Source organism: Ovis aries, chromosome 23, assembly GCF_016772045.2.
Source record: "Ovis aries strain OAR_USU_Benz2616 breed Rambouillet chromosome 23, ARS-UI_Ramb_v3.0, whole genome shotgun sequence".
Classification (NCBI taxonomy): Eukaryota; Metazoa; Chordata; class Mammalia; order Artiodactyla; family Bovidae; genus Ovis; species Ovis aries.
Genome location: NC_056076.1, coordinates 653,554 through 674,490, shown reverse-complemented (window position 1 = coordinate 674,490; position 20,937 = coordinate 653,554). Strand labels below are relative to the sequence as shown.

The 20,937-nt window shown below is 50.7% G+C and overlaps 1 protein-coding gene across 3 annotated transcripts; it reads left to right on the top strand.

Annotated features, from left to right (window-relative positions):
* The first annotated feature begins 440 nt into the window (after nt 1-440).
* On the top strand, nt 441-14,776 carry RBFA (ribosome binding factor A). Of its 3 annotated transcripts, none has more exons than XM_060405418.1 (8): nt 441-593; nt 3,223-3,265; nt 4,100-4,981; nt 5,211-5,387; nt 5,865-5,977; nt 8,512-8,596; nt 11,048-11,121; nt 12,230-14,776. In XM_060405418.1, exons 3-8 carry the CDS (start codon nt 4,979-4,981, stop codon nt 12,489-12,491), a joined length of 714 nt encoding a protein of 237 aa, XP_060261401.1. In that variant the 5' UTR covers nt 441-593; nt 3,223-3,265; nt 4,100-4,978; the 3' UTR covers nt 12,492-14,776. The 3 variants fall into 3 exon arrangements, with proteins under 3 accessions (XP_060261401.1, XP_027816506.2, XP_060261402.1); XM_060405419.1 differs by lacking the exon at nt 441-593 and adding an exon at nt 732-1,004; XM_027960705.3 differs by lacking the exon at nt 4,100-4,981.
* Nucleotides 14,777-20,937: the final 6,161 nt, after the last annotated feature.

Genomic DNA, 20,937 nt, shown 5'->3' with positions numbered 1-20,937 from the left:
CCCCACACGTTGCACCGCGTCTCTCTCTGCTCCACGCCTCCTTGGCAACGACGCCCCGCCGACTCCTCGTCAGTATAGCCCCGCCTATATTTCGCTCCGCCCGAGCGCTCCTCGCCCCGTCTCCTTGGCAACGGTATACCTCCCACACCCACGCCCCTGTCAAAGTATCCTACCCCGCACACCGAACCGCTCAGCGTCGCTCAGCTTTACGTCTCCTTGGCAACGTCACCCTGCCGACGCCGCGCAAGCGTAGCTCCGCCCCACACGTCGCCCCGCCTCGCTTCTCTCCGCCCTACGTCTCCTTGGCAACGTTGCCCCGCCCACGTCTTGGTCACAACCCCGCCGCGTTTGTCTTCCTGCCCGCAGCTCCCCGCAAAGGTCGCCCCGTCTGGCTTTGCCCCGCCCCACGCCTGCTCGTCACTGTCGCCCCGCCTTGCGTCGCCATTTGTCCGTAGTCGCTGAGCAAACATGTGGGCCGCTCTCAGGGGGCGGCCGGGGCTCTACTTGGGGCTCCTGAGCGGTGCTCGAGGTCTGCACAGCTCGCCTGTGTCCTGTGGCAAGAACCTGCTCAAGAAATTTGCTTCGAAAACCAAGTAATGTTCCCGAGTTGGGTGGAGGGCGTTGGGGCGGCGGCCCCGATGGGGTTCCTCAAGGGTGAGGCCTCCGCCTGGGCGCTAGTAGGCGCCCGAGCGCGCAGCCAAGTCTGAGCGCAGTCTCCGCGTGTGAAAGCCACCCGTCACGGCTGCCGTTTGCAGTTTTTCCTCCCTGCGTTTTTTCTTTACTTTGATACAGTTGTGATGATTTTAGGTCTGTTAAAAGCAAAGTGAGCTTTTAAAGCAAAGTGATGTTTACCTTCCACCGTGGGTCCGAGGTTCCAAATCCTCGGATTCAACCAACCTTGGATTGAAACTATTCAGAAGAAATTCCACGAAGTTTTAAAAAACACAACCTGAGCTTACCTTGCTGGCAACTGTTTTGGTAGCATTTACATGGGATTAGGTATGGTAAGTAACCTAGCGATGACTTAGTGTGTCCAGGAGGATGCGCGGAGTTTGTGAGCAAACGCAACGCGTTGGGCATCCTCGAATTTTGGTGTTTGTGGGGTCTTAGAACCAGTTCCTTACAGACACCGAGGGATGGTGATTCTTACTATTAGAAGCTTTTTGTCGGGAGAGTGGTTTCATTATAGGAAAATAAGAAAAATACGTAAAAATTGCCTTTCGACATTAATGCTTTCTCTGTGAGCATTTTTTGAAGAATAAAAAAAAACCAGGATAGTTTGCGTTGTATAAGAGATAAGTATAATAAATTATTGTTAATTTCCATATCATTTTGATTCTATTGTAGGTGTGTGTAAGTGTATATATGTATATGTATATGTTTTGTTCTTAAGAAGTTTTAGATTGGCAAAGATGAGTAGAGTTCCCATATGAGTACAGTTTCCCCTGTATTAGTCTTTTATGTTGGTGTGGCACATGTGTTACAATGGATGAACCAGCACTGATTCATTATTATTAACTAAAGTCCGAGCTTTATGCACCTTTCCTTCCTTTTCCCCTGTCCTTTTTCTGTTCCAGTATCCTATCCAGGGAAATCTTTTTAGATTCCTCTTCACAGTGTTAGTTTCTCCAACTGTTAGTGCTTGATGACCTCCACAGTTTGGGGAGCACTGGTTAGATATTTGTAGAATGCCTCTCTGTACCGTTGGTACTGGTGTGATGTTTTTCTCTTGATTATACTGGGGTTTTGGTTTGGGGGGAAGACGATACATGTAAAGTGATGGTTTCATCACATCATTACACATATGAACACATACATGATATCAACATGGTTTATCTCTGTTGATGTTGGTCTTGATCATTGACTGGGGTCCTTTGTGTCTGTCAAAGTTTATCCACTGTAAAGTTACCTCCCCTGCTCTGATTCCATACTGTCGTCTTTGCGGGAAAGTTACTGTATGCCGCTCACACCTAAGGAGTAGTGTGAGTTAGGTTCATGAATTATTGAGACTTTTGATGGAACGTGTGTCTCTTTTAGTCCATTTATTAATTCCTATCAGTATGCACCCATGGCTTAGAACCCATTACTACTTTTGCTCCAGTTGTTCCAGCTTTGGACCATTGGTAGCTCTTTAAGGTGGCTCCTATGTTCCTTTGACATGCCTCATTGTTAGGGGTTTTGAAGTAGTTTTTATCTATTTTATTTTATTTATTTATTGGTTGTGCTAGGTCTTTGTTGCTGCCCACAGGCTTTCTCTAGTTGTGGGGAGAGGGGGCTACTCTCTAGCTGCGGTGAGCAGCTTCTCATTGCAGGCTCTAGGACGTGTGGGCTCAGTAGCTTAGTTGCTCTGTGGCATGTGGGATCTTCCAGAATCAGGGATCAAACCCGTGTCCCCTGTGTTGGCAGGCAGATTCTTAGCCAGTAGACCACCAGGGAAACCCGTGAAGTAGTTTTTACATTTAAAGAAATTTATTAGCACTTCTTTACTTTATGGCGCTGCAGAATGCCTCAGTGCTAGAACCAGCCGCTTCTCCAGGGAGCTCTGTCTGGCTCCTTCACTGGACACTGGCATCAGAACCGTGATCTGGAGCTGAGTATGTCATTGCTCCTGGGGTATTTGTCTTTTATACCGTTTCAGCTGACAAAGTGAAAACAATATGTGTTCAGGTTAAGCCAAGGGTATATGCTTATCTATAAATGTTTCTCCATGTCACCACCTGTAGCTGTAAGTAGTGGAACTTGAGTTCCTGCTGACCTCCGTCTCTAATCTGCTGGTGCCCAGACGGTCCTCACCCCCTTCCCTTGCTTGTCTGCAGCAGTCAGGAGCCTGGCTCTCCCATTTGCCCTCTGCTGACCTAGCTGTCGATGTGTGACCGTGTCAGTTGTTAACCAGCTCCCAGGCAGCAGCTTTGTTGAGTAGGACAGTGCTGTCATGCATGTGGTAGGTGTGTTTTTAAGATCCCCTTTCTCCGTCTTTGGGACTAGAAGTAGACTTTAGGTAAAACTTTGAGCTGAATTAAAACTGCCTCCTGTCTCTCCCCAAAAACCCATGCTGCTGTCAGGTGGATATCTAAATCTTTTAGAACCCCAGGAACTTAATGTGTATGTTCAGGCTTAGCCCTTTAGAAACAGCGATGATATCATAACCTACGGTTAGCATTTGTAACTGTTTCTTACCCAATTTGCCATTGTATCCAGAAGAGTTCTCACTTTCTCCCACAGGAAGAAGTTCTGGTATGAAGGTCCTTCCTTGGGCTCTCACTTGGTAAGTAGGAGGAGCAGTGACGAGCATTTTGGTATCTCAGAGGGCAGGAGGCCCTGCCTTGGGCAGCACTCCAGCTTGTGGTCCGTCTGCATCAGTACTGGAGGGGTGAGCCTGCATCACTGCTAACGTGGGGATTTGACCTTTAAAAAAATTACAGCACGGTTTTCCAGAATGTCGTATCTGTTATCAGATTCTAACATGGTGACATCCATTCAGGTTGTGTGTGTGTAACACAGATATGTGTAGGTATGCAGGCACTCCTTGTGTTGCGTTTGTTACTGTGTTTTTTATGGATTGAGGTCTGTGGTATCCCTGCTTTGGCAGGTCAGTGTCAGCATGTTTTAGCAATAAAGTGTTTTTAGTTTAAGGCATGTATGTTTTCTTTAGATGTATTGTTACTGCACACTTAATAGACTACACTGTAGTGCAGACATAACTTATATGCATCAGGAATCCAGAAAAATTGTGTGACTCACTGTATTGTGATATCTGCTTTATTGTGATAGTCTGGAAGGAACCTGCAGTATCTCTGAAATACATTGTATGTGTATCCTGGAAGTGTATGTAACGAATGGTCCCTTTTAGAAAAAAATACACTGTATACTAGAAACCTACTGCTTCACTGAATACACTAAAGCCTTTGGCTGTGTGGATCACAACAAACTGTGAAAAATTCTTAGAAATGGGACCACCTTACCTCCTTCCTGAGAAATCTGCATGCATGTCAAGAAGCAGCAGTTAGAACCAGACATGGGATAACAGACTGGTTCCAAATTGGGAAAGGAGTACATCAAGGCTGTATATTGTCACCCTGCTTATTTAATTTACATGCAGAGTACATCATGTGAAATGCCACACTGGATGAAGCACAAGCTGGAATCAAGATTGCCAGGAGAAATGTCAATAACCTCAGATATGCAGATGAAACCACCCTTATGGCAGGAAGCAAAGAGGAACTAAAGAGGCTCTTGATGAAACTGAAAGAGGAGAGTGAAAAAGCTGGCTTAAAACTCAACATTCAAAAAAAGATCACGGCAGCTGGTCCCATCGCTTTATGGCAAATAAATGGGGAAACAAAGGAAACAGTGGCAGACTTTATTTTCTTGCACTCCAAAATCACTACAGATGGTGACTGCAGCGGTGAAATTAAAGGACGCTTACTCCTTGGAAGAAAAGCTATGATAAACCTAGACAGCATATTAAAAAGCAGAGACATTACTTTGCTGACAAAGGTCTGTCTAGTCAAAGCTATGGTTTTTCCAGTAGTCATGTATGGATGTGAGAGTTGGACTATAAAGAAAGCTGAGGGGTGAAGAATTGATGCTTTTGAACTGTGGTGTTGGAGAAGACTCTTGAGAGTCCCTTGGACTGCAAGGAGATTAAACCAGTCCATCCTAAAGGAAATCAGTCCTAAGTATTAATTGAAAGGACTGAAGCTGGCGCTCCAATACTTTGGCCACGTGATGTGAAGAACTGACTCTTTGGAAAAGACCCTGATGCTGGGAAAGACTGAAGGCAGGAGGAGAAGGGGACAAGAGGAGGAGGTGGTTGGATGGCATCACTGACTCGATGTTTGAGTAAGCTTGAGGAGTTGGTAGTGGACAGGGAAGCTTGGCGTGCTGCAGTCCATGGGGGTTGCAGAGTCGGACACAACTGAGCAACTGAACTGATACTGGAAACCACTGAATTGTACTTGTTGAGAGGGAGAATTTTATGGTATGTGGATTACATTTCACTGAGAATTTTTTTGGAAAAATATATGTACTTGGCCATACTTTTAATTTTGAAGGGATGCTAGGTAAAATCTAGACGGGTCCAGGTCTGTAAAATGAAGTATATCCTCATGAAAGCTAAGGTGGTTGAAGGTGACCCTCGTTGTCAGTAAGGTTCGTGTATAGGTGTCATGTTGGCCTCTGTGTAATGTTGGCATTTCTTCTTGATGCAGACCCACAAGTCCTCCCAGTTGGAGTTCCTGACGAAGAGCACCTCTCGGAGAACCCGGAAGGAAGACCAGGTGCGCCTGCGGGCCCTGAACGGCCTCCTCTACAAAGCGCTCACAGACTTGCTGTGCACCCCTGAAGTGAACCAGGAGTTGTGCGACCTGAACGTGGAGGTCTGCAAGGTAGCCACGGGACTTCACACCCCGGCAGGCGCCTCGTGCTTGGGAGAGGCAGGAGGCAGGCTCGGTGTGCGCCTTGAGGTGTCGGGAGGAAGGCGTGGGGTCAGGCGCAGACAGCACCTGGTGCTCTGCCCGGGGTGAGGTGGGTCATCAGAGGAAGACCTGGCTCAGATGAGTGGTGGCCCGTGTGCCTTCCCCTCGGGGTAAGGACGGGGAGCTGGCTCCTGCCGGCTTCACCATCAGGGTGGAGTGGGTTCACCCAGGGAGGGCAGAGGGCACTGAGGCGCTTCTGGGGTGGGGCGGGGGCTGGAGTCAGGTCAGGGCGCGGGGAGCGGCAGGGGCCTGGGGCCCTGGCGCTGGGTGCTGGTGCTGGGGGCGAAGCCAGGACTGCCCTTGGGTTAGTGCCTATCTCCTGACCCCCTGTGTCCACGAGAGCCCAGGTGAACTGACAGTGATTTGGGGCGGGGGTGGGGGGCTCAGGTCTCTCTGACTTCAGACTTCTCTGCCTGCCGTGTCTTCTGGAGGGCCTCCCTCTCTGAGACTCAGAACGCACACACGGAGGCCGTCCTGCGGAGGAGTGCTGCGCACATGAGGTGAGCCGTCTGCCTGACCCTGCCTGCCGGCTGGTGTGTTCACCACTTTTGCTTTTAAGGAAAATTTGGGAAGTGTTTTCTTGAATTTCAGAGCAGAATTCACATCTTCATGTAAGCCCCAAGCCAGGTCAGTGGTTCTCTAAGTGGGACCTGGTTCCCCAGGGACCCCTGAGGTCCTTTGTGGGGGGATGTTCATAAGGTTAGAGCTGTTTTCATGGTGAGGTGTGATTTTCCTTTCTCGCTGTGTGGACATTTGCACTGAGGATGTCCTGGTCGTCACTGTGGCGTCAGCATGTACTCACGGTAATCAACTGCCAGCTTCATTAAGAATACCCTTGGTGAATAAGCAGAAGTTACTCCCTTTATTAAATCTGACCCTTCAGCACATCTTTTTAGTATCTGTGGTGGAAAGTATGAAGTCCTGGTGGTTGTCTTGGAAAAATATTGTGGTTGCTGATTGTGACCCGGAATATACATTTTTCACTTGGAAGAACAAGTGAACCAATTATGGTTATTAAGATGTAGGAATTTAACAGACATTTTCTCCAAAGTGAGTAAAGTGAACCTGTCACTTCAAGAAAACAACTGACCATGTTTGACCAGTGATAAAATGCAAGCTTTCAGTGAAAATGAGAATTTTAGAAAGCCTGTACCCACTACCGTGAATTTGACAGCTTTGCAGTTTATAAGACCCTTTTGATGAGATTGGAGACGATCTATTGTAAAGTGCATCATCGTTCTGAAAAATACCAATGTATGATGTTACAGAATCAACAATGGGGAAAGGCCAATTCAGAGGGCAAGAGGATCACAGGATTTTAATGTACAGAGAGTGACTTGTCCATCCATCTGGTTTCAGATTCCACATTGCAGCCTTAAATAAACTACTTTTGTTGAGATTCTGAGTAGCATCAGAGAACATCGACACCTTTCTGAAGGACTGTTCACATACTCTTCCTTTTTCAGTTTCTGATCCGTGAGCTTACATTTCCCTCTTTTTTAAGCAAAAGAGTAGGACAGATTGAATGCAGATACAGAGGTGAGAATCTAGCTGGCTTCCATTATGCTGGGTTTCAAAGAAATTTGAAACCATGTAAGCAGTGTCACTCTTTTTAATCTCATTTAAAATACAGCTGTTACTTTAAATGAATTAGTGAATACATATTTTTACATTTTTCAGCTTCATTTTCTAATGTGTTAAGTATTGATTAATGTAACCCACATAAACAAAAGGTCTTTGGTGTCCTCAGTAATTGTTAAGAGTATAGAGGGGGTTCTGAGACCAAAAATTGTGAGAACCACTGAGCTGGGTGGTAGGAAAAAAGTTACTCAGTTTTCTCCTCAGTCTTTAAAACGTGGCAAACCTCAGAACTGGGCTTTCTCCATGCTTCTCTCCTTTTCCCCTGGGCCTCCTGCCTCCCCTGAACGGCAGGCTTTCATTTTTCTGCGTAAAGTTTTATTTATTTTTGGCTGCTCTGGGTCTTCGATGCTGCACACGGGCTTTCTCCAGCTGTGGGGAGCGGGGGCAACTCTCGTCGCAGAGCACAGGCTCCGGAGCACAGGCTGCATAGTTGGGGCTCACGGGCTTAGTTGCCCCACGGGTGTGGGCTCTTCCTGGACCAGGGTTCTTGACCCCTGGACCTCAGGGAAGCCCCATGCTTCCTTTCTAGAAGGCGAGCGGGTAGATGCCGCGAGCAGGGTCCTGCGGGTCTGGTGTTCTTGCGTCAGCCGCTCTGCATCCCTCGCAGTGTCGTGGTCTCTGAAGCCGGGCATCAAAGAGTGGTCAGTCACTCTCAGGTTTTACATTTCACAGAAACAAGGAAACGAGAGATTTCCAACAAGTGTTGAGATAGCAGCATCGTTTTCTGATTAGCTTTTAGGTAATCAGAAAAGTGGGCTTCCTTGGTGGCTCAGTGGTAAAGAATCACCTGCAGTGCAGGAGACACGGGTTCGATCCCTGAGTCGGGAAGATCCCCTGGAGGAGGGCATGGCAACCCACTCCAGTGTTCTTGCCTGGAGAATCCCATGGACAGAGCGAATCCCTGGTGGGCTACAGTCCATGGGGTCGCACACAGTTGGAGGCGACTGAAGCGGCTCAGCAGCAGCAGCAATCAGAAAAGTCAGTTGAACAGAACGTTTCCCACCTCTTTGGACCGCCAGGCTTCAGTGTAAAGGTCTCCGCATGACTGGATGCCAGCTCTGTCGCTGAGCAGCTGTGCTTGCCTGTCCCAGCAGTGTTTTCTGTGTCTGGCATCTGGGGGGGGGGGGGGGGGGGGGGGGGCTGGCGGCCACCCTTCTGTGGTGCTGCTGCTGGTGGTGTGAATGGAGGGACAGGAAGCTGGCAGTGATGCCCGGCAGGCCATCCCAAGTTTTATACCCCTGTTGAAATGTGGCGGTTGGCTAAGGAAGACTTCATCTTTGAATACTGTGATGAACAAAACTCACGTCTCACCTCTTTGTGGGATGACATTTCTATTTCTGGCATCCCTCCGCCAGATGTCACCTCAGCTGCTCAGACCATGTTTTCTCTCCAGGCATCTTCTGATGTCCCAGCAGACCCTGAGGAATGTGCCGCCTATAGTGTTTGTTCAGGACAAAAAATACGCAGCTGTGATGGAGGTAAGGCTTTTACATAATTTCCTCTTTACTGTGTCAACTTTTGTATGCGTAAAGCTTTACGTTGAAGTTTTAAATATTCAAAAGAATAATGTGTACAGGTTTTAAAAGGTAATATTTGGAAAGGTACAAATGAAAAGTAGGGCTCCTGTGCCCCTGTCCTCAGCCTGGTTCCCCAGAGGAAGCCACATTGCATAGCTTTAATTTTTTGATGCTCGTCGGTATCACTGTCAAAACGACAACCCCATAGTTGTAGTTTGAGTATCACACTCAAAAACTGCAACCCTGTCTCTCGGTTCACAAACGTGACGCAGTCCGAGCTGCCCACTGAGTGTGCCGCCTCCTCTTGTTTCCCTGGGTTTCAGTCTGTCTGTGGTTACTTTACACCGTCAAGGCTGACACACTTACATTCTGTCCTGGAACTGTCATTGTTTCATAGTTGTTTTCCTTGTTTTAAGTACAGGTTTTAGAGGTTAAAAACCTGTCAACGTGCATGCAGTTTCCATCTGGTGGTAGTTCCTGGGTTATTGAGGTGTCTTACACCTTCACAGGTTCACTGAAGAAGCCTGCAGCGCTGCAGGGGGATTCGGTGGCGTGTTCAGTGTAAGACTAGGTAGCGCGCAGGTCCACAGAGGTCAAAGATCCAGTTGTACATTGCTGTCTCATTTCTCATCATACAACCTATACTGGAAACATTATTTGGATAATAGCCTCGTGGGTGTGTGGTTTCCTCGCTAGAAGGGGAGCAGGAGTGAAGATGCAGAGCTGCTTGTCAGCCCAGGTGGGGTTTCGGCTGCGGTGTGCAGACCCCAGCAGGAGTCCCGATGCAGGGCTGTGAGAGGAGCCCAGCCTGTCCTGGAGGGTGGGCTCCCTGCTCTCACTGAACTGTGACTCGTCTCACTCTCTGTGGAGGAAGATTTCATAGTTGCAAGGTGCTCCCTGGCTGTATAAGTTCCTTTCCAGAAAAGTCACTGGAGGGAGGGTATATGCTCCCACCTGTACGCTTGTGTGTCTCTAGGGGGGCCTTTGTCCACTTCGTGCCTGTCTGTTCTACCACACGTGCTCAAGGGAAGTGCTGAAGGGTCGGACACGAGCCACATGGTGATGGCGGGTCCTGCACGTGGAGCCATCAAGGGAAGGTCAGGCCGTGGCTGGCCGCATTGCCCTGCACTCTGTCTCACTGTAGTTAGGAGTAAAGGCTGGACCAGAGTGGGTTTCTGCTTTGGGCAGGTGACCGTCAAGGGCATGGTCACTGCTTCCCCTGGCTAAGTCAGAGCAGAGTTTTTCGGACTCTGTACATTTTTAAGATCTAAAATCATCCATTGGTAAGCAGCTTGGAGAGGCACAGAAATTCGAAATTAGTTCTGGAAACTCTGAACTCTGAGACTTGGAGTCTTCTGTCAGTCAGTTTATTTCTAATATTGGTTGCAACAAAAGTCGCAAGTAGTTGCTACTGCTCCAGTTTGAACAGCTTACTTTGCATTCTCAGGATAGAATGCAGTCTTCAGGTCACAGGTCTGGATGTTTGAAAGAGGCTGGGTAATCAGCTGTGTCCAAACTGAAATCTAGGTAGTTCAGCAAAACTCCTGGTACTGCCAGTGAACACACTCAGGGTTGCCCAGCACTGGTGGTTCTGCCAGTGGGCACACTCGGGTGCTCATTACTGGCGGTAGTACCAGTGTGCACACTCAGGTGCTCAGCACCATGGGCTATCAGGAATGTGAGCGAACTCCCAGTTTTAACTAGAGGAGGCCTGTTTGTCCTCGATGCAGCAGCATCTTCCTGTTCCTGGGTTTTTTGTGGACTGACTGGTGGCCGGCTCTGCCTCTTCTCACCTTGTGGTTTTAATAGCGCCAGTTGTTGGTGATGACTTCACGTGGATGTCGGGACCCCGTTGTGGGTCAGGCTGGCTGGGCTCGCACTGAAGTGGGAGGTCAGGCCTCAGTGCCCAGCCCGGGTGGGAGTACCTGGCGGCATCAGAGCAGGCAGGTGAAGGTGGGGGCCCTCGCTGGGCCCTGCTGAGGAGCAGAGTACATCTCCAGCCTTGGCCCCACACACCGCGCAGGGCTAGAGTCAAATGCCGGGCTTTGTGACTCCCACATAGCCACATTTGCCTCAAGCAGATTCTGTGGCAAAATTGAAGCATTTTACAAAACCTCATTAGAAACCAGTGTCAGTAATTCAACTAGTATTTAACTGGTTCCTTTGTAAATTTGACTAACATTTACATGCTTTAAGTACAGTCTTTTGAGAAGACTCGGTTCATTATCAGAACAAGTGTAACTAAGATTGCAGGCATGGGCAACGTCAGGGAGGGAGCCCTGTCACGCAGCTGGGCCCTGAGGTGGCCGCGGCTCTGGGCGGCCTGAGGCTTGCAGTCCGCTGGCACCCCGCTCGGGCACAGGCGGTGGAGAAGCACAGCTCTTCAGTAACCCACTGTCTGTTCCATTTCAGATTGATCGGCTGCTGGCAATTGCTGATTTTGGACCCCGGGGTGAAAAAGAAGACTTTGTGCAAAGTGACTTCAGGTGGTAACGTGGACGTGTATCTCTGATGTGGGCACATGCAGCTATGGACGTGCTGGTTTCCACAACCGCTGCACAGTCCTGCCCGCCCCCAGCCCAGTGTAGTGGGAGTGGGCCCTGCTTTATGCCCAGGGTCTTGACCTGAGGCCCAACCCAGGGTTGGCCCATGGCATGCCACAGTGGCAGCCTGGCCAATTACCCAGCACCTTGGGGAGGCTCTCAGGAGGGCCTCCGGGCCCACTGGGAGTGCTGGGGCCTGGACGCTGAGTGCTGGTAGTTGCAGCTCACCCTCCCTGTTCCCTTGTGCATTATGTCGAGTGCCTGCTCCCAGCAGGCCTGCTCTAATGCTTGGGGAATGCTGTGAGTGGATGGCAGTGTCTTTGGAGCCTGCGTTTTGCTAGGAAGCAGTGAACATCAAGGTAGGCCTCCAAGAAGGTGACGTGAGGATTCCAGGTGAGGGAGCAGCTCCGCCGGATGTCTAGCCGGTGTCCTTAGATCATCTATGTGCGCATCACTTGGGCACCATCAGGGTCTCAGGGGCCTGCAGGAGCCAGCCTGCCAGGGGGTGGGGGGCAACACGTGGACCCCTGAGCTAGGGCAAAAGCCTCGAGTGGCAGTGAGTCTCCAGTTCCAGCTCAATGGGGAGCAGACCTGGGTGAGGCAGGTGGAGCGCCTGTGGGTGTGGAGCCCTTCCAGGTCTGAGAGTGAGGGGCGTGCTGTGGCCAGATTGGGGTTTTGTGAAGATTGCTCTGGTTTTGCCCTCAGAATGGACGTGTCTTCTCTTTTGGTTCATCAGGTAACTAAAGACCAGCTCCCCATGATTCTCTTTAACTAGCCTAGTGCCCTAGCCATGTTTAAGTGGGAAGCATTGACACTTGATGTCAGCCCAGAATGTCTGCATCAGGAGCATGGGGGCCTGAGCCACATACAGGCCCCGGGAGTGCTGGTTAAGAAGTGCTGGACCGGAGACCGCTGGACCAAAGCCCGCTTTGTGCTGGCTCCACAGCCCCACTGGAGAGGTGGCGGTGCGGTGTGTGGGCAGGGGGCTGATGGAGTGTTCGTATGCCATGTGGTATTTGTGCCCGGTGTGACAACTCCCCTTCTCCCCCAGGGACCCCGAGGCCCTGGATGCTGCTTCGCCAAGTGATACCCTGGGTCCTGCTGCACGCTGGAACCCGTGTGGGATTGACCATGAGGCACTCAACAAGCAGATCCTGGAGTACAAGAGGAGGAGAGACCGAGGGCATGGGAGCACGGACCCCCTGTGGCCAGAGCACATGGCTGACCTGACGAAGCAGACGAGGAGGAGGAAGGCTAAGCCCCACGTGGACGATGACCTCTCTCCCAAGAACTATCTGCAGGGTGGGGAGTGACAAGCCCCTGGACGATCGAGGGGCCTCCTGAGGAGTGCGCCCCAGGGTACGAGTGGGGCTCCAAGAAGCAGAGCAGGAACTGAGTTGGAGAGAAAGGACCAGGAGGCAGTGGATCGTGACCTGGCTCCGGGCGCGTGCGCACTGTGGGTGCCGTCTGCACCCTTTGTGCAGTGTTGCAGGGGAGGCCGGTGGGAAGGGTGTAAAACCCTCTTGGTGTATGGCGAGCAGTCAGGCTTCCTTATTTGGGATCCACGTGTGCACGTTTGCTCACTCACTGGTTTCTCCACAGCCCCCAGATCAGTGGCTGCCGTGCTCCCCTGGTCTTCCTAGACGCACAGACACGTGGACACTTGAGTCCTGGGATGCACACGTGGCCTCTGTTCACAGAGGTGCTGCTTTGCCTGCTTCATTCACCTTGTACTGTAAATGGCTGTCCTCTCCGCAGTCAGGTTAGCGCCATATTAGTGCCTTTTGATGGAGATGTCGGTCCTGGCCCTGAGTTGCTGACGAGTTCTTCTGAATGTGAGATTCTGTTCTGTGACTTCCAAACAGAGTGCATGTGTTAGATGAGCCTCGTTAGGAAATAACCATCTGAGTCTGACACAGAGAATGTGTCCTAAACTTGGGGCGTCTCGACTCACCAAGTGTCAGCCTTGAAGTACTGAAAATGCTTCCAACCCAGTTCAGATGATTGGAGAAGGGTTCCTGCTGAGATACAGAAGAGATGTTTGTAGCGCGGCTTTCAGGGTGTGTGATCCCCCTTCTCATAACATCTCTTGGAAAGGTTGCCCATATCCCGGCAGCAGTGGTGTGGCCTGGATGCTCCGTTCCCTGTCGGCACCTGGGACGAGGTGCAGTGCCCGGCAGGGATGCGGCCCCTGCTGGAGGGCCAGCAAGTGTCCTGGGACACCGGCCAGCCACGTGCGTACCCGCTCTGGGCACATGGCTGTGCGGCTGGTGCGTGTGGTGCCTTGGAGGGGTGCGGGTACCTGTGTGGGTGTTTCCGTAGGAAGGTGGGTGCTCACACAGCCTCTTGTCCAGACCAGAGATGTCCAGAAGGAGGACTGGCCAGTGTGAGGATGTGCACGGGACCTGCGCTGGCGGGTGGTGTGGCGCACGTGGGAGCGCCCGCCTCGAAGGACTGGGGGTGCCTCCGGGGTGTTTCTGGTGCTCCTGTCTTGCCAGGCTGGAACCAGAGCTCACACACGTGCCCTCGGAGGCTGGAGAAATGCCATCTCAGTTCTACCTGAAAGTTCATGGTGCTGCTGTAGCCTTCGTGTTGAAGGAAAGCTGTGTCGTCTTCTGTAGCTTCCGTTGGGAGGAAGCCCTGCCCTGCAGCAGAGACAGCCCCAAACTGGCCACGACCAGTGGGATGGCAGCAAGCTTCCCTAGACCTCAGGGCACCTTCCCTTTATAGTCCTCCCATCTCTCACACTCACACACATTCAGACACACACTCAACACAGTGTCTCAGTGTGAGAACGTGCACGCGCGCACACATACCTCTACACCTTCCCTTTGTAGTCCTCCCAGCTCTCATACAGACTCATATACACTCGGACACACACAGCACAGTGTCTCAGTGTGAGAGCACACACATGCATACACACGCCCCTTCCCTTTGGAGCCCACCCAGCTGACACTCAGTGCAGTGTCTCAGTGCAAGGCTCTTGGTAGCCTTCCTGCCGCTGGGCCCTGAGTCTTGGTGAGAGGAATCTTGCTGTCTTCCCTCCTAGAACAGCCATATACGGTGTTAGGACCGATTCTGAGCCCCAGGTGCAGAGGGCAGAAGGGAGGTGCTGTCACGTTCCCCGGGGATGGCAGCTCTGGGTGCCCACGGACTCTCCTCTAGTAGCATCCCAGCAGCAGCAGCCTGGACTCCACTTTCCCTAGAAAACTCAGCTCTGTCTAACCAGGAGCTTCGCTGAACCTGCTGTGTGAGCAGCAGCTCTTGAGTTAGCCATTCAATGTTTCACTTTACCCTCTGAACTGCATGCGGGTAGTCTCACCAGTGTTTGAAGACCTCAGAGTTTTCAGTAGCTGAAGGAAAAACTTGCACCCTACACTGTTTCATTTAGCTCTGCATATCGGTTCCCAGTTTTATAGAATGCAGGTCCCTGCCGCATTGTCTTCATTTTCAAACTGACTTATGCATAGCACCTCTCAACATGAACTGTGACATTATTAGATCCAGCTTATTAAAGTAAGCTGCTCTGCGAAGAATATGTATGGAAGGAACTCTGAAATGTTCAATAAAGTCTCTTCACTCAGCCCCAAACATAAAATCCCCTCTGTCTCCACTCTGCAGATGGTCCATGAACTGACTTTGGAGAAGCGCTTGATGTGGGTTCTGCAGACATGAGTCGGTGAAGTGCAGTGGGGAGAGGCCCCTGTAGGTGATGCGTGTTCTGGGTGGGCTGAGAGGTGCATGAAGAGCAACCAAATGTCATCACGGTCGGCGTGGTGGTGGCGTTCGTGTTGTGTAGACTGGTCCTTCCATTTCCAGAAATTGAGCTCCTGATGTCGGTCCCTGCTCAGACCCATGACTTGCAAACTGGCTTGCGGGCTGGATGCCTGCGTCACACGTTACTGGGACCAAGGAGGCTCGGGAGGAGTCACTGTCCCCATCTGGCTCCCATGCTCAACTACTGGGTCTTCAAAGCAGATTACATCAGATATACGTGAATCTTGGTCACAAGCCACCAGCAGTGGGGTGTGGGTGTTTTAGTGACCAGAAAAGCAAAAGTGGAGGAAGAACCACTGAGACGTGAGGAAAGTCCTTGTGAAATCCTGCCTGAATTCTAGATGTAACTGTCAAAGCCTGGCAGGGCTGTCCATGTAACAGAGCTCATAATAGTATGCTAACTATTCTCCCCTCAAAGTGAGGCGAGAACACTTATCACATTATTCTAGAAGGCCAGTATAACTCCAACACCAAAGCCACACACATACGACAAAAGTGAAATCCAGTATGCTTTATGAGCATTGATGTGAAAATCATCAACAGAATACTAGCAAACAATTCAACAGCATATCAAGAGGATTAAACACTATGACCAAGTGGGATATATCCCTGAAATGCAAAAGTTCAACACACGAAAGTCATCAGTGTTACATGCCACATCAACAAAATGATCGGAAAAACCACATGATCTCAAATGATGCAAAAAACAAATTCAACACCTGTCATGAAAAAACACTCAACAAAATAGGAATGGAAGGAGACTGCCTTAATATAAAATCCATATTAGAAAATCCATAGCAAACAATACCCAGTGGTAAAAGACCAAAAGCTTTTCATCTAAGGTCAGCAGCAAGACCAAGATGCCTGCCTGTTTAAACCGTTTCTATTCAACATAGTCCTGAAAGTTCCAGCCAGAGAAATTAGGCAGCGAAAAGAAAAGGCCTACAAATTAGAGAGGGAAAAGTAAATGGTCTGTTTGCAGATGATATGGTGTTATACATAGACTATCTTAAAGACACCACACCAGAGAAAAGCTGTTAGATCTAATAAATGATCCCTGCAAAGCAGTAAGATTAAGTCAGCACACAAAAAGCTGTGACGTTTCTATACATGAGCAATGAGTGATCTGAAAGTGATTACAGGGTATTCCCTGACAGTCTAGTGGTTAGGACTCCACTTTCGCTGCTGGGGCCTAGGTTCAATCCATGGTTGGAGAACTAAGATCCCACAAGCTATATGGTATGGCAAAACAACAACAACAACAACAACAACCCAAGACCTGATATTACAATAATATTTACAGTACTGCCAAAAAGAAATACTTAGGAGTTAAGCATAAATGAGAAAGACTTGTACAATGAAAACTGCAAAACATGCTGAAAGAAGTTAACTGATTGGAAGACTTATGAAAACAGAAGTATTACTCAAAGCACTCTACAGATCAGTCTGTCAAAATCTTGATTTTTTTTCCTCTAGAAATTGTCAAGCTTATACTATATTTCATAAGGAATCTCGAGATTCTGAGCAGTCAGCACAATCCTGAAAAAGGAATTAAACTGGATGACTTTCATTTTCCAGTTTGAAAACTTACTGCAAAAACAACAGTAATCAAAACTGGGTGTTGGCTTTAAGACAGACATATAGACTAATGGAATAGAATAGCCCAGAAATGAACCATCACATAAATGGCCAGATGGTTTTTGACAAAGGTGCCAAGATCGTTTAGTGGACAAAGGAAACAATGGAGAAAGGGAAATCTCAATAAATGATGCCGGGAAAGCTAGATACCACATACAAAAGTGTGAAAGTGGGGGACTTTTTTGGCAGTCCTGTGGTTAAGACTCCATACTTCCAACACAGGGAGCAAGGGTTCAATCCCTGGTCAGGGAACTAAGCAGGTGCCATGACCGAAACAAGTATGAAGTTCGACATTTTTTCAGTCGCTAAGTCATGTCCAGCTCTTGCAACCCCATGGATTGCAGCACACTAGTCTCCTCTGTCCTCCACTATCTCCCAGAGTTTGCTCAAATTCATATCCATTGAGTCAGTGATGCTATCTAACCATCTCAACCTCTGCCACTCTTTTCTCCTCCTGCCCTCAATCTTTCCCAACATCAGGGTCTTTTCCAATGAGTCAGCTCTTTGCATCTGGTGGCCAAAGTATTGAGGGTTCAGAATCAGTCCTGGTGAACATTCAGGGTTGATTTCCTTTAGGATCGACTGGTTTGATTGAGCTCCTTGCTGTCCAAGGGACTTCAAGAATCTAGCACCACAATTTGAAAGCATCAGTTCTTCAGCTCTCAGGCTTCTTTATGGTCCAACTCTCACATCCCTACTGACTACTGGAAAAACCATAGCTTTGAACCTTTGTTGGCAAAGTGATGTCTCTGCTCTTTGTTATGCTGTCTAGGTTTGTCATAGCTTTCCTTTCAAGGAGCACGCATCTTAATTTCATGGCTGCAATCACCACAATGATTTTGGAGGCCAAGAAAATAACATCTCTCACCCTTTCCCCTTCTATTTGCCATGAAGTGATGGAACTGGCTGCCATGGTTTTTTTTTTTTTTTTTTGAATGTTGAGTTTTAAGCCAGCTTTTTCACTGTCTTTTTTTCACCCTCATCAAGAGGCTCTTTAGTTGCTCTTCACTTGCTGCCAAGAGTGTTATCTGCATATCTGAAGTTGGTATTTCTCCTGGCAATATTGATTCCAGCTTGTGATTCATCCAGCCTGGCATTTTTCTTAATGTACTCTACGTGTAAGTTAAGCAGGGTGACGATATACAGTCTTGTCGTACTCCTTTCCCAATTTTGAGCTGGTCTATTGTTCCCCGTCCAGTTCTAACTTCTTGACCAGCATATATTTCTCAGGAGTATCAAAGACCTAAATGTAAGACAACAATATAGAGAATTATCTGGCAGTCCAGTGATTGGGAGTCCATGCTTTCAGTGCCAAAGGCATGGGTTCAACCCCTGGTTGAGGAACTAAGATCCCATAAGCCACATAAAGACTTAACACTAAAACTTTTAAAAGAAAATACTAGAGCTTCAAAACACTCAATTTGTCATTGATTTCTTGGATATGACACAAAAGGCATAGGCATCAAAAGGAAACAGGCAAGTTGGACTTTGTGAGAATCTTTTGTGCCAAGACACTATCAATGAAATAAAAAGGCAATCCACAGAATGGGAGATAATACTTGCAAATCATATGTCTGATAAGGAATTAAAATCTAGAATGGATAGTGCTTACAACACAAGTGGCAACAAAACACAGTTCAAAAACAGGTGAAGGAACTTAAGTAGAATTCTCTCCAGAGATGTACAAACGACCAGTAACCATATGAAAAAAATGCTCAACAGCACCAACCATTAGGGACGATGGAACAACAGGACATTAGGAACAATAAATCAAAACTGCAAGATAGCAACTCATCCATTAGGATGGCTAGTATTAAAAAGAATTACAGTTGTCGGCGAGGATGTGGAGACATGTGAACACTTGCACACTGTTGATGAGAAGGTAAATGGTACAGCCAGAGGCAGCCCGAGGTCCTGACCTCTGCTGCACCCCCCTTATCTGCGGGGCGGAGCCCATCATGGGAAGAGGGAGCCTTCAGTTGGGAACTGCGCATCCTATTACATACCTGACCTGCAGATGCCCCGGTGGGCAGGCTGTTTTCTGGCTACCTGTGGGGTTGTTTGTCGCCTTCCTTTTGTCTCCGGGGTCCTTTCCAGCATGCGACAGGAGAGTGTGTCCCGGGGCAGTGAGGCGGGCGCAGTGGAGCAAGTCAGGGATGGAAAGAGGCAGGGGGGTGAGAGGGAGCGGAGGGGCGCAGAAAGGCGCGGGCTTGCAAACTCAGTCCTCATCTTACAAACGGAAACGGGCCAACCCGGCTCCTGCTGGCCGGTGCTTAGTGCCCCGAGAAGGCAGCAGGCAGCCCCCACCCCCCGCCCCCAGATGCTGAAGCCCGCTCGGGTTCTGCCTGACAGTCCGCCCCTGAGGGCTGCCGGAGCCCTCGGAAGACGTCTGGCGTCCACGCTAATCACGAGAAGTTAGCAAGAGCTGACCTAATGAAACTCTCGAACCAGTCTCATGAGCACGTCGGTGAACTCTTTCTCTGCGAAACTGCTGCGGAAACGGGGACCGAGTCCAGGCGTCTCAAGCTAAGGAACTCCATCAGCGTCTGTTACTTCGCCAGGTAGGTCAGCCGTTCCCAAGCTTCAGTGTACACCGCGGGGTCCGGTAACACCGTACGCGGCCGACCACCTCTCCGGGGACGCAGGCCTGAGGCCCGAGCATCTGCGTTTCTACGGAGCTCCCTGGAGACACGGCGCTGCCGGCCCGGGTGCACGCGCTGTGGCCCACCGAGCGTCTCCGGCAGGATCTCCCCGGGGCGCGCCCTTCGCCCTTCCCCGCTGCTCGCGGGGTCGCGCGTTGACCCTCCGCACACGTGGAGCGGAGCCCCGCGGGCGCCTCAGGCCGGCTTGGGGCGGCGCGGGTCGCCGCGGAGTGGCCGAGGCACGCCTGCGTCGCGACCCCTGGGCTCGCGGCCTGGAGACGCGCGCGGACCTCCGTGTCGCGTCTGGGTCGGGGGCAGCCCCGGCCGCCCTGCCGCCGGGCGCCCGGGTAGCACCGGGTCTTATGCGAGGAGGCGCTCCCGGCCCGGTGCCCTCGCCCCGCTGCTCGCGCCCCGCTCGGCTCTCACGACGGGGGTCTGCCGTCCAGACTCTCCCGCGCCCCGGCGGGGGTCGCAGTGCAACTGGATTGAAGGGCGGGAACCCTGAAGCCTCGTCGGCTCCGAGGTCTGAGGAGGAAACCACTCCAGCCGCCGAGCCAAGGGGGAGAGCTTCGCCCCAACCCCTCACCCCGCGCTTTCCACCTGCAGCGGCGGCCTGGAGCTCGCGCGGGCGCGGGGGCTGTGTGCCGGCTCCCCGGGCCGAGTGGGAGCCGCTGCCGGCCCCGCCCGGTGCGCTGGACACGCGGCGCGGAGACCCCGGCTTCCCCCTCCCCAGGCCGCGGGCAGGCTCCTCCGAGGGCCCTGCGCAGACCCCGCGGTGTCGGGGGGGACGCGGGTCTCCAGGTCTCGGGAAACACCTCCGGATGCTTTGAGCCGTGAGCAGAGCCCCCCTTTAGCCTGGAGAGGGTTGGGGGGCGGGGCGGGGCGGCGTCGGGAAGAGGCGCCTCTGGGCCCGGGGGCGGCGGGCCGCGGGCGGGGAGCCTTCTCTCGGGGTCCCGCCCGCCAGGTCGCAGTTCCCGCCAGGCCGGGTCCCGCTCGCTTCACCGACTGTCGGCGAGAAAACCGCTCAACGTTCTTCTGCAAGCTTGTAAAGCAGAACATGGAAGCAAGGTTCCTGTTTAAAAGAAAATCTAGAAAATGGTTTCCTGCGTTGCGGGAACTGACCGCCTGCTAGAATCTGGCAGGTGTGAACCCAGTCTCTGGTGCTCGGGCCAGACTCCTGAGCGACTTTGAAGGGAGCGGATCTGTCGCCCTGGGAGGGAACGCGCTGAAGGACCGGGTGGTGTGGTCTCTTCTGAACTGACCATTGCAAACAAAACGCCCATTTGCCTTCTCTCGGTCTGAGAACCACAAGCCAGGAGTCCTCCACTCAACTCTCCTGAATTCCACCAGAGAGACTGCTGGATCTTATGGTGGTTCTGTTTTCAATTTTAGAAAGAATTTCCATATAGGCTGCACCAATTTACATTCCGACCAGCAGTCCATGAGAGTTCCCTTTTCTTCACATCCTCGCTGACAGTTGTTACTGTCTTTTTGACAGTAGCCATTCTGACAGGTGCTGAGGTGACATCTCGGTTTAGTTTGCATTTCTCTCATGACCAGTGACACTGAGCATCTTCTCAGGTGCCTGTTGGTTATGTGTGTGTCTTTTCTGGAAAAATGTCTGTTGAGGTCCTCTGCCTATTTTTAAACTGGGTTGCTTGTTATTTTAATGGGGGAGACCAGGGAGGGGCCCTGGTGGGTG